Source organism: Cavia porcellus, unplaced genomic scaffold (genome assembly GCF_034190915.1).
Source record: "Cavia porcellus strain 051 isolate PalLab524CR breed Dunkin Hartley unplaced genomic scaffold, mCavPor4.1 scaffold_7, whole genome shotgun sequence".
Lineage (NCBI taxonomy): Eukaryota > Metazoa > Chordata > Mammalia > Rodentia > Caviidae > Cavia > Cavia porcellus.
The window spans coordinates 73,127,220-73,141,132 of record NW_026947490.1 but is presented as its reverse complement, the minus strand read 5'-3'; the positions used below and the strand labels follow the sequence as shown (position 1 = coordinate 73,141,132).

The following is a 13,913-nucleotide window of genomic DNA, read 5'->3' as shown; positions in this document are numbered from 1 at the left end:
GAGCAAAGGTCGTGGGAGTCAGATCTCCTGGGTGGTGGGAGCCAGTCCTGGCTGGCTGTGACCTGTGCATCCACCTGTTTGTTCCACACCCTTCCTCAGTTCCAGAGCCTCGGTGTCTTCCCTGAATGCTTTGTACTTTCTTTGTCAGCCTCTCTTCCATTCCCACGGGTCAGCCAATCTTACTGGCTCTCATCCTAAATAGATTCCACCCCCTGCCGCTGCTTTTCATTCCTGCTGTTGTCACTCTGCTCCTTAGAACCATTGCCTCCTACCAGGACAGCCTCGGCAGGCAGCTCACAGTTCATCCCTAGCTGGGCACAGCAGCCAGAGTCAATTTTTAAACATTTAAATCAGAGCCCATCTAATCTAACGCCCTTTTGAAATCTCTTCCAAGTCTTCCATTGCATTTAGAAGCCAGCTCCTCAGGTGACCTCACTGATCTGGCTCCCTCTGCGGTCCCCTCTCGCCCCGCGCAGCCTCTGTGGCCTTCTGTCTGTGGATGGCGCCCCCTTCAGGCCGCTGCAGTCCTTTATCTGCAGGCCGTGCACACCCTTGGAGCTGTGTGACATCTCCTTATCCTCGGCCTCCAGTGTTAATTCCTCACACACTTCAGGTTCTGTCCTTTTCTCTGCCTAACCCAACAAGTCACTCTCTGCTCTAATCGCTCTCGTGTCACTTATTTTCTCTACTAAATTTACATCCTCTGAAAGCACCTTCTCCTTTTATTTACTTGTGGGTATTTATGTTTCTTTCTGGGAATTGTAGGGCCTGAAGGGCCATGTCCTTGTCAGTATTCCTAGTAAGAGACACAGTACATTCTTGAATGAATTAATTTAACAAGTTAATTTATGTTAATTATAGAAGGTACAGAATAGCTTGCAAATCAGTCATGTAATTGACACTCTCCAGAAATGACAACCCATCTAAATTTACAAGAACATGATCCTCTGGTTTTACTATATGTGCAGTTTGTGCTTATAATCTGCTTTTGTCCTTTAGATAATGTGAATAATTTATGTGGCTTTAAATATTCTTCCACAGTGTGATTTTCAGTTGTATTTTGACACTCTAGCCTTAAAGCATCATAAATTAGTTATTTCTTACTGAGCATCTAGGGTTCTTTTAAATAAGCATCTTTGAACAAAGGCTTTTTTGACATAACTTTGATTTTATGCAAGTTACAGAAACATATCATATAAGAGGGTATAACTGTTTTTTAGGGCTTTTATATAGGTTTATCTGCCAAATTGCCTTCATACACAGTTACTTCTCCCATTGGCTAAGTATGGAAGTGCTCATTTTGAAAAGTATTTGTCAAATTGGTAGAAAATGCCAACTTACATTGAAAAATTCACTGTTTGATGAATAATAGAGCTAGATTTTTGTATGTCTCTTGGCTATTTTTGCCTCTTTTAAAGTTATGTGTACCTTTTTTTCTAGCAGAGGTTGACCTATGCTTCTTCTTAAATTTAACTAGCATTTATTTCAACATATGGTGCAAGGTGGGGATCTGAATTTATTTTTCCTTCTCCCTAAGGGTTCAATACTGTCATTTCTGGAATAGTGTTTGCTTCTGTTACAACTTTCAGAGGCTACTTTATCACAAACAATATTAGAACAACAGATATTTCCATTCCAAAGTAAATTTTTTTGTCTAATCAAAACATTTTATATTCAAACCTGATCTATTTAAGTATTGTTAATAATAAAACTAGTTAATTCTTGGCTGTTTGAATGGCACTTGAATGGTTAATATTCTTTTTTCTGCTAAAACATGACCGAGTACAAAAGTAGGTAATCATTTTGCACAACTACAGAGGACCTATTTTAAGCTTTTTCCGTGTCCCAGGTTCCTGGAAAAGGCTGTGTTGTTTCTAGGAAAAGTAGCCAGGTGATCCTGAGGCTCATAAGGTGTTCTCACAGCCTAAGCCTAGTGGGTGACCATAAGAGTACGCATATATTTTAAGTTGCAAAAGCAGTGTACATTGAAGAAATCTTCCTTATGATCCTGTGAAGGAATATCTTTTTCTTGAGTGTGTTCATCCCATCTTACACTTTACCAAATATCTGCTAAAATTTAAAGGATGAAAGAAACACTTGAAAACATGACTGAACACACCAATGGCGGGCCCGGGGAGAGTTTAAGATCATTGCTCCCAGTGATTAAGTAAGATCATCACTCCCAGTGGCTAAGGACCTGCCCAGCTTGCTGCCACACTATACTGGGCTCTGAAGGTTTCAGATCTTCCTGGGCCACGCCCAGTGACCTTTCAATCCGGGGAACTGGGCTACCAGCCATGAGTTCCTGCACCTGGTGGTAGGGACCCTGGGAAAGTTTAAGATCATAGCTCCCAGTGGTCAAGAACCCGCCCAACTTCCAGCCACAATAGACTGGGCTCTGTAGGTTTCTTTGTCTTGCTGGGCTACGATCAGTGACCTTCTTTCAATCCGTGGAACTGGGCTACCAGAAGTGAATTCCTGCACACCAGCTCAGACCCAGGGAGAGTTTACAATCATCTTTCCCAGAGCTCAAGGACCCACACAGCTTCCAGCCACACTAGACTAGGTTTGGGAGGTTTTGAAGCTAGACTAGACCACACCCAGTGACCTCTTTCAATCAGAGGAGTTGAGGGCACATGAAGTGAGTTCCAGAGCATTGACGCTTGCCTGGGGAGAGCTTTGGACCATCATCCACAGTGGTTAGGTGCCCACCCAGCTTCCTGGAACACTGGAGGTGGCATGGGAGGTCCTGTGGGCCTGACTGGACCATGCTCAGCAACCTCCATTCAGTCCTAGGAGCCAAGGGCATAAGAGACAATTTACAACACACCCAGGGGAAGCTTTGGAACATCACTTGAAACATAGAAATATAGGAAAATGACAAAACGACACTGTGGAAACACAGAAGATCATCAATACCTGTTTCAAAAACCTCTACTCTCATAGGTTTGATAAAACAGAAGAAATGGACAGATTCCTAGAAACATATGAAGTACCAAAGCTGGGTCAAGAAGTTGTAAAACTGCTGAACAAACCAATTTCTATTAATGAAATTGAAAATGTAATTAAGTCCTTAGCTACAAAGAAGAGCCCAGGCCCAGACGGATTCACAGCGGAATTCTGCAAGAAATACACAGAAAACTTAATTCCGACACTCCTCAAACTCTTCAGTGAAATCGAAAGGGAAGCAATTCTTCCTAAGTCATTCCTGGAAGCAAATATTACTCTAGTACCAAAACCTGAGAAAGACCCAATTAAAAAAGATAACTACAGGCCAATCTCCCTAATGAACACAGATGCAAAAATCCTCAATAAAATATTGGCACAGGATGCCGCAAATCATCAAGAAGATTATACACCAAGACCAAGTGGGATTCATCCCAGGCATGCAGGGATGGTTCAACATACAGAAATCAGTAAATGTAATCCACCATACCAATAAAGCCAAAAGTAAGAATCACATGATCATTTCTATAGATGCAGAAAAGCTTTTGATAAGATCCAACACTCATTCATGATAAGAACCTTACCGAAAATTGGAATAGATGATCTTTACCTCAATATGATAAGGCCATCTATGACAAACCAACAGCCAGGATCATATTAAATGGTCAAAAACTGAAGGCCTTTACCTTAAAATCAGGCACAAGACAAGGATGTCCCTTATCACCACTCCTATTCAACATACTATTGGAAATACTAGCCAGAGCAATTAGACAAGAGAGAGAAAAGAGATATAGAAAAAGAAATTAAATTATCATTATTTGAAGATCACATGATACTCTACATAGAAGACCCCTAAAACTCCATTGAAAGACTCCTAGGTATAATAAATAAATTCAGCAATGTAGCTGGATACAAAACCAATACTCAAAAATCAATAGCATTTCTATACACTGACAACAAAATCACAGAGAGAAATAAGAGAAGCTATACCCTTCATACTAGCATCCAAAAAAATGAAGTACTAAGAATCTCACAAAAGAAGTAAAAGATCTATACAAGGAAAATTATAATACCCTGAAAAAGAAATTGAAATGGATCTCAGAAAATGGAAAGACATACCTTGTTCATGAATAGGAAAAATAAATATTGTGAAAATGGCCATTCCCCCAAAACTGTTATACAGATTCAATGCAATCCAATGAAAACACCATCAGCATACCTCATAGATCTAAAGAAATCACTCCTAAAATTCATCTGGAACCAGAAGAGACCTAGAATAGCAAAGACAGTTCTGAGCAGCAAAGGCAAGGTAGGAGGCATCACAATCCCTGACTTGAAGCTATACTACAAAACAACAGTAGTAAAATCAACATGGTACTGGAATGAAAACAGGTCTGAAGATCAGTGGAATAGATTAGAAGATACAACCACAACTACAAACACACTCAACCACCTTATCTTTGATAAAGGAGCCAAACATGTTCACTGGAAGAATGACAGTCTCTTTGATAAATGGTGCTGGAAAAACTGGCTCTCCATATGCCAAAAGCTAAAACTAGACCCATGCCTATCACCATATACTAAACTAAAATCTAAAAAAGAAAAAGAAAAAGAATTCATGAACAGGAATCCAACTGCACGGGAAATACTTCCCAGAATCAATAACTGGGATCACCTCTTATTTAAGAAGTTTCTGCATGTCAAAAGAAATCTCCAGCATAGTGAAAAGAAAACCCACAAACTGGGAAAAAAATCTTAGTGAACTGTCCCTCAGACAAAGGACTTCTGTCTAGAACATATAAAGAATTTTAAAAAATCAGACTCCTGAAATTCAAAGTGGGCATCTGAGAGGAATATACAATTTTCAGATGAAGAAATACCAATGGAAAATAAATAAATAAAAAATGTTTATCATCATTATTCATTAGAGAAATGCAAATTAAAACCACACTGAGATTCCATCTCACTCCAGAAAGAACGGCCAGGATTAAGAAAACGAACAACAACAAATGCTGGAGAGGCTGTGGGGGAAAAGGAACTCTCCTGCTCTTTTGGTGGGAGTGTAGACTGGTGCAACCACTGTGGAGGTCAGTCTGGAGATTCCTCAGAAAGCTGAGATTGGAAGTCCCATTTGACCCAGCTACTCCACTTGTAGGCATATTCCCAGAATTGAAATCATCATACCACAGTGATATATGTGCACCCATGTTTATAGCAGCACATTTTGTAATAGCCAGATCTTGGGAACAACCTATATGTCCATCAACTGAGGAATGGATAAAAAAGCTGTGGTATTTTTATACAGTGGAGTACTACTCAGCTATAAAGAATGATCACATTGAGCTATTTATAAATAAATGGACGTGTTGGGGATTTAGCTCAGTGGTATTAGCACCTGCCTGCCAAGTATGAAGTCGTGAATTCAATCCCCAGTACCAAATAAATAAATAAATGGACGCAACTTGAGACCATACTCATAAGTGAAATAAATCAAACTCACATGTATACATACCGTATAGTCTCCCTAGTGTACGAAATGGTAAGTGTACATAAGATTTTATGGTAAACATGATTCCCCATTACGTTGTTTTGATACCTTATAAGGTTTGCTTTCATTAGTTGAAATGGTTTTATCCTGGTTTGTTTGATTTTATTATCTGTGATGGTATGAACAGCTATTTTGAAGAAAACAAGACATTGGAATAGCCAGTGCTGATTTAATATCATCTTACTCTGAAGTCCTACCATGCTTTTGTTCTTCTGTTTCCATTAGTTCTATCATGTTGTATCTTGTTGGATTTTATTATGTATGATAGTATAAACAAATTTCTATGGAAAGAGAGATGATATAGTAGCCATTGCTCATTTTCTGTTATTTGGTTCTGAATGTCCTGTAATACTTTCATTCTGTTGAATGGTTTTATACTATTTTGTTATATTTGATACTATTGTATATGAAGTTATGCTTAACTATTTTAAAGAAAGAGATATTATGGTAGCCACTGTTAATTACGGGTTGTCTTGTGAAATACTGTGTTGCTTACAGTGTGCTGTTCTGATCTGCTTTGTTATGTCCTCTTTTGTCTTAATCTCTTTAAAATAAAATTAAAAAGAAAAAGAAAAAATGACTGAAAACAGAAGGCTTCTCTAGATAGTACTGAGATACTTTGAGGCCCTACAAGGCATATACCAGTAGTGTCTTTGAGGCCATTGAAAGGCCATAAAAAACGTAAATACAGTAAAAAATACTATAATTGCTTTTGTATTATGTATAGAAGTGCAAATTGGGCCAGTAATGTCTGCAGAATCTAATACTTGATGTCTTTCAACAGGTGGTAAAAAGGCCCCAAATATGTTCAGCATATAAATATACCCGTTCACATATTACTTTTAGCCTGAAGGGTGAGTGCCATTTAATACTAATAACAGGAAGTTGTGGTTTGATCTGCAATGTTTTATTTGCCTTTGTTGAAATGATAAAATAACCCAATACTAATTTCAGATGCATGTGTCCACTATAGCTATTAGAAGAAAATTGACTTCATGCGAGTGTTATCTTACTCCCACACCAGTCATTTCTGCTGTGGTGCTTTTTAGTCCTATACTGATTTTTGGAAAGAGGTTATTCTGTTGCATGTATCTGCCAGAAACTTGAGTATGCAGGGCTCAAGAATGAGAAGAAGGAAATAAGGAGAATGAATAAAGGACCACAGGGAAATCTGTAGAATGGTTTATGAGACTATGTTGGTATTATTATTATTATTTTAAATTTTATTTAAAAAAAAGACTAAACAAAACAGGAAACAGGTAGAAATAATACGTACTTTCAAAGAAAAAATAAACAGTAAGAAATCACTAGTTGATGATTACAGATTACCCTTTTACAAATAGCTATTCAAGATACTAAAGTGGAGCATATAAAGTGGGGATTCAAACAGCAAGACTGCAAACAGTTCTGTTCAACTATCCAACAAAAACTTACTAATTTGGTTGTCGATCCTATACACTTAAACATACATGCTTTTATCCATATCTTCAATTATGTTGAGATTGAACAAACCCAAACAGGCTAATAAAATTCTGAACAAAGAATAATAGTATTGCTCTGTTTCACATTATGACACTCCAGGATCAGCATTTTGTACTTTAGTGTCTCTTTTTCTTCAAAGTATCTGCTCATTTCATCATGTGTCATAAGATCAGTTCTCATAAACTGTTTGTAGATTCTACACATGCATGAGTCTTTTTTTTTTTTGGTGGTACTGGGGATCAAACTCATGACCTTGTTCTTACCAGGCAGGCACTTATTCCACTGAGCTAAATCCTCAGCCCTGACATGCATGAGTCTTCACATGTATTTCTATCCTTCCTATATTAGAGGGAGAAACAAAACAAAGCAAGACAAAACAAAACATATTCCTATAAACGAAAAAGACATGTAAGACGTTGTACAAGGAGTTCTAGCATAGTTCCTGTGTTGTCTCTTGTTATCTCCAAAAGAATTGGATTATCATCAGATGTAGTATAATTGAATATATCAGTACATAACAGTATTAATAAAAATACAACTTTGTATATAGTATAAAACTTTAAAAACAGGCAGTTATCAAACCAGAATGTGTATCGTAGAGTCTTGTCATCTTCAGTGTAGTTACCTATATGCTCAGACTTGATACTATCAATCATATCAGTTTTGAATAAATGTCGATACCAAACAGCAATCAAACAAACCAGATTTAACTAAGATCAGTCATGATAAAGCAGTATAAGTCATAGAGGGCTCTGGATTAGGATAATAGGAAATTAAAGATGATTACTGTGGTATATCGTGATGTTTTTGGGACAGCTGTCTGTGCCCTCAAATCTAATGCAACTAGACAAACTGGGACATAATAAAATCTATCAAAAAAAGAGAATAAAATCTATCTAAGCAGAGTGGTGCGAGTAATGTGGGTTTTAAATCCTGATACACTATTAACAGTATCTGCTACCATTTTTTTTAAGACTCTCCCTCCCCTTTCATTTTCCCAGGGTACACCCTGCATTTTTGGGTCTCACCAAGACCCTTGGTTTTAAATTGAATGGGGGGGCGGCAACCTGCTATTTATCTAAGTAGTTCCGAGCCTTTTCTCTCCTGGACTTGATCTCTAATTGTATTCCTTTACCTATTAAAGCCTGTCTTTCCAACCTATCCCCAAATATTGGTCTAGTTGCCCCTATTACTGTCTGGTTCTCTGTCACATAGAGCATTGTTTTCTCATATTTGATTTTCAGTCCATGTACTCTTTTTCATGTTAATTATATTTCCTATAAATAGCATCTTGGTTTACCCTGCCTCCTGATCTACTCCATATGTGGTTCTTCTTTTTTTAATTTAGTGTATCAAGACCATCTATATTAGAGATTATAACCAACCATCTTTGCCTCATGTCTGTTATGCTCTTTTTTTTTTGCCATCAGTTGTCTGCTTATCTTCTTTATTCTGTTTTCTGCTCCATTCATTGAGGCCTCTCTGCCACTGTTCCTGGAATCCTAGTACTTTTCTCTCTCTCTAGAATGCCCTGCAGTATTCTCTGCAGAGTTGGATTGGTAGTTGGGAATTTCCCAAGTGCCTCTTCGTATTGGAAGCATCTTGTTTCTCCATTAATTTCTAGAGACAGTTTATCAGGGTATATCAATCTGGCTGGGTTGGGCGTTATTTTTCTTTCAGGGCATGGAATATTTCGCTCTAGGCTCTGCTTGACTTGATAGTTTGTGTCAAGAAGTCTGCTGTTATTCTGATGGGCCTCCCTTTATAGGTTACCAGTTTCTTATCTCTAACAGCTTTTAATATTCTATTCTTATATTAAATTTCTGGGATCTTAATTATTATATGTCTGGGTGTAGCTCTGTTTTGGTTGTAGGTGGCTGGAGTTCTGTATGCCTCATACATCAGAATATCATTTCCGTGTCCTATGTTTGCAAAGTTTTCCTTAATTATTTCTGTGAATAGTCTTTGTAGTTCCTTTGATTGTACCCCTGCTTCTTCATTCACATTCTTTATTCTTAAATTATAAATCCTCTTGTCATCTTCTAGCCTTTGCATTGTTACTGCTTGTTCCTTATTATTTTTAAAAAGTTTTTCCTTTCATAATCCCACATTGCAAAACTGTCCTCCAGTTTGGATAATCTATCCTTAGTTTCTTTCAGGCAGATTTGCCAGCTTTCCATAGAGTTTTTAATTTCCTGTAATCTCGTTGAATCTGCTTCATGTATTCTGTATTTTCTTCAAATGGTTCTCTCCTTTGTTTGAGTTCCTCCCTTCTTGTGTCTGTGTCTGCTTGAGGGATGCTTAGCATCTCTTTCATTAACCCTCTTATATCTTGCTTTACTTGGCTAAATATTTGAACTCATCTATGAGGTCCCAAAGATACCTCTTTATGTCCACTGGTGCTGTGTCTGACATTGCATGTTTGCTGTTCTCATTCTCCTTTGTATTTACCTGTCCTGGGTCCATGTTCTCAGGGTTGGGAGTTGGGGACTTTTTGTTGTTGCTTCCTCTTCCCATCTTTTTTGTTTCTTCCAGGAGGCCCCAGTTTCTTTCTTTATTGGTTATAATTCTTCTGAAGCACGCTGGCTAGGTGTCCCTTCCCACTGCAGTGTGCTAGTGAGTTGCAAACAGTGAGTTGCTAATGAGTTTGCGGTATGCTGGCCCCTCCCCTCCAGATCAGTCAAGCTGCTGTGGCCTGCACTGTGTTACTGTGCCTCTGCCTCTTCTCCAGGTCAGTCAAACTTCTGAGCCTTCACTGCTTTAGTGTGCACCACCTATAGGGAATTGATTTCGGATAACCTATTGGGTCTCAGCCAGGTCGTGTGACCCAGACGTATCTCACTCCACCAATCCTGTTCGGGAAGGGAACAACTGACTGAATTCACTGCTGCCCCTTGTTCTTGCCAGTCCTGCCCAGTCCCAGAATATCATCCGGAGGAGCCCCCCTTTCTGTGGAATATTCTCCACTCCCGTCACTCACCACAGGTCAGTGCAGGCTCCCAGCCAGCTCAGTCCTCCATTCAGCTGGCTGACCCCGGCCTCAGTGTGACTGCGCCTCCAGTGAGTCGATGCGAAGGATCCTTGTACAGCTTGGCAAGTTGCCTGCTGCGGTGGGAGCACTGAGCCTTTAGCTGTTCAATAATAGCACTGGGACTGTATATTTGATTGGTTCTTCTCACCTTAGTTTCTAACTGGGACAAGAGACTTCATCTCCTTCTGTTTGGGGCTCCCCACGCTGTATTATGTTGAATTCTAAGTTGACTATCTCAGGGAGCCTCTGTAGCCATCTTTGCTCCGCCTCTTAGAACATCTTAAAACCAGGCACGAAATAACATATTCATCTTTAAATTCCAATAGTTTCCAAAGTTGATTCGATTTTTAAGTAATATAACACCACTTAACACGACATGGAACTTGAAATTCGTGGACTAGAATTTAGGAAACATTGCCCTAAGAGCCAGATTAAGGTGGGGTATGACCCCAACAGCTGATATCCTTGTATGAAGGGCACGTGGAGACGCAGAGACACCCACACCAGGAAGGGCACAGAGCCTTGTGTCGGTATTATTATTTATACCAAAATATAATCAGGAAAAGGAAGAGAAAACAAATTATGTGGCGTCAGCTATATTTGTTCATAGTAACACAGTTTGAAAGGGCTGTTCTAGAGCAGGAATAGTTAGAAGGAGCTATTCATATTATTCTTGTCCTCATCAGCCACAAGAAAAGAATGCGCCAGGCTTATAGCAAGTAGACAATGTTGTGAACTTTGTTAAAGAAAGGGAAAATATCTTTTCATATACTCCACCTACATTTATTCATATATTCACACACGAAAATCCACATTTATTCAAATACAGTCATTTCGTCTTCTTCTGTAACATCGTTGTAACTCTCTAAACCCCATATTCTGGCCTGAAGTTTTGGACTCAGTTTCCTGTAGAACCATTGGTCCCAGTCGCTCAGGTCCAGCCATACAGCTTTCTTCTTGTCCAGGTAGCCTGCTGGCAGTGAGTGCATTGGCAACACAACCTCAGTGATTTTATCCCTGACATTCTTCCCAAGTCACTGCCTCCTGCAGGCCGAGCCTCACACTTTCTGTTAAATCGAGTTGAATCAATTGAAGACTTACGAGACAGGACTGGTGACAAAAGTGATGACAGTTAAGAATGACGGCCCAATTCCCCGTTCCTGACCCTCAATAAATTTTTTACTCTTAAGAAAAAAAATGACAGTGTACGCAAGAGATGCAAAATTCAGAAAACTCTTCGTTTCGTGTAAATGCATTAAGTATATGTGCTGTAGCACATGCCGTATTGAATCACCGCATCGGTTCGTTATCAAGTGCACACAGCAACCGCGTGATGTGTCTGGGCTCAGATTGGTCATTGGGCAGTACATCTTGCTGTGTCTGTGTTCTGATTGGTCATCAGGTTGTTGTCTCTGTGCTCAGATTGGTTGTTTTGCAGTAAATCTGAAGCTCTTGTTTATACAAGTGTTTGCCTCTGGTCCAGAGGTGTCTTCCTGTGGACACAGGGCAGGGGCAGAAGAGAGAGGATAAGAGGGGAACTGAGTTCACAGTCCCCCCCCCCCACCGCCTCCACCTCTCTGCATTCAGGATAGCTTGGGTGTGGCACCATCGTGGTCTAAGCACCCCGGAGATCTTAGCTGCACCCTAGAAGGACTACTGTCTTCCGCTCCCCAAACGGCTCCTTCGTTGCTGGGGGGCGCCCTTGAGACCTCTTTTGAAGACTTAAAAGTGGAAAGTGTGCCACTGACTCAAAATTGTTCAAGAGAATATGTGCAGGAATTAGGTCATCTGTCTCTGATAACTACCTATTTTTACTGTAACAAATTGGTGAGCTTGGCTGTTTTCATTTCGAAAATAAAATCAATTACGAAGGCCTTATGAGGAATTTTAAGAGATTTTTAAAGCTTATGTTCACTCTTTTATACATTATGAGAGATATGGAACAAAAGGAAACAAAAAGTAGGATTTTAATTCCATTTGAAGTTTGTATGCGTGAAGTTCAAAATATAAATGCTATCTTTATTTTCAGAGATCTGTACTATGAAATCACACTTGTATCATTGTCTTTCTGGGAGGATAGCCTCCTAAATTGTGTACACCAGTGATGGATTTTCTAAAATACATGTTCTAATTTTGTAGATGCCGATAGACAAGACTCCATTAATCTCTTCCTGGGCGTTTTCCATCCCTCTGAAGGGAAACCTCATCTCTGGGAGCTCCCGACAGATTTTTATCTACATCACAAAAATACCATGAAACTTTTACCAACAAGAAGAAGGTGTGTAAATTCAGATACGCTATTGTTTTGAATATGAGGTTTCTTTTTCTTTTGGAAAAATAATTACATAGACATGAATTTATTGTTGTGGATGTCCTGAAAGTTAGCTAGTGAAATCATAGTTATCAGTTGGTATTTTGCTAAGGTACAGATAAAGTTTTAGAACTTCATCACTGACTGTAAGTGCCGCACTGCTAAAGCAAACTGGCAGCATCATTGTGTAATGCTCTGTGCATGTGAACCCCTACAGAATTCTGAGATTCAAGGAGTTAATCTTTAGTTTTTCATGTGTGACATTCCAGCAGCATTTACTTTGTGACTCTCTTGTTCTGTCTCCCAAGACACAACCACCCCTGGGTGACACGTAATGACAGGATCACAGACCAGTGGCACGAATAACCTTTCCTGTCACCTCAGTTACTCAGCTTGGCTTCCCAGAATCATTCACGGGCACGGGTTATTTGGTTACTATTAAATTTGTATTGATATTCTCACAAGAAGTGCGTGGTTACCTGAAGCATTTTGATTTGTTGCCCTCCAGGACAGGCCTTTTTAGTGTCATCAACCTGCACAGGTTAGTTTGATGACAGTTCAGTCAGTACAATTCTCGAAAGAAATGAGCAGGTTAGACAGGCAGCAGTGACGCAGACTCCACAGAGGCCAGTTGGAGTGTCTCCAGCTGTGTCGCTTGTGACTGTTACTTGCCCTCATGAATCCTCACTTTCTGACTGTAAAATGGAGATGACTGTGCACGCGTCCTCAGGTCATTTTGAGGCTTAAGTGAGAAAATATGTGGAAACGTTTTAGCAGAGCATCTGCTGAGAGTAAACACAGTCCTGAGCAGCCAGGCTTTGGAAGACCTCTTGTAATTCCTGGATGATCTGGAGCAAAGTCACTCAATTGGTCGAAAGCTGTTTCATCTTTCCAAGAAGTTTCCTCTGAGATCATATAAATGCAGCACAAAGTACAATAAATATTAGTGTCACTGTTATTCTTTAAAGAGTTGTATTTCCTTGTTTTTAGCCTGCAGTAAAAATTATATAAGGTACTTGTGAAAAATCTGCAAACTGAAGAAACATTTTCTCACTGTTATAGTGAACTAAACACTTTATTGTGTGTTTTCACACGTCATCCTTGGCGTGACTCTGGGGTAACAGTTTCACTGAGTAAGGAAAGGGGAAAAGTATAAAGTGCTGCGCAGTAGCATTCACAGGACAAATCCGGATTCATTTTCACACAGATGACTCCTCTGGGTATGAGGACCACATTTCCTTTCACCAACCATCTGCTGAGGACATAGGAGCAGATTCCAAGCTGTCATGAGTTGTTGCTGTTACAAACATGAGTATGCATGTGTGACTAGAATGGGATGTATTTTGTCTTTTGTGAAGATACCTAGAAGAAGACTAGCTGGGTTGCACAGAATTTCTATTTTAAGTTTTTTGAGGACTCTCCATACAGATTTCCGTAGTGGTTGTACCTAGTTTACATTCCCACCAACAGTGTAGAAGGGTTCCTTTACCTCCTACAGCCTTGCAGGCATTTATTGTTATTGGTTTTTGTTTTTTGATGATAGCCATTTTTTCTGGAGTGAGATGCAATCTCAGTGTTATTTAATTGCGTTGCTG

General features: G+C 39.4%; 1 protein-coding gene across 3 annotated transcripts in view; it reads left to right on the top strand.

The window, feature by feature from the left end:
* The window catches only part of Fig4 (FIG4 phosphoinositide 5-phosphatase), a 112,217-nt gene that overhangs the window by 80,460 nt on the left and 17,844 nt on the right, over positions 1 to 13,913 (top strand). For all 3 annotated transcript variants that reach the window (XM_063253838.1, XM_063253839.1, XM_063253840.1), the window contains one exon: positions 12,147 to 12,285. In XM_063253838.1, coding sequence (XP_063109908.1) covers positions 12,147 to 12,285 — 139 coding nt within the window. The remainder of the gene's footprint in view (positions 1 to 12,146; positions 12,286 to 13,913) is intronic.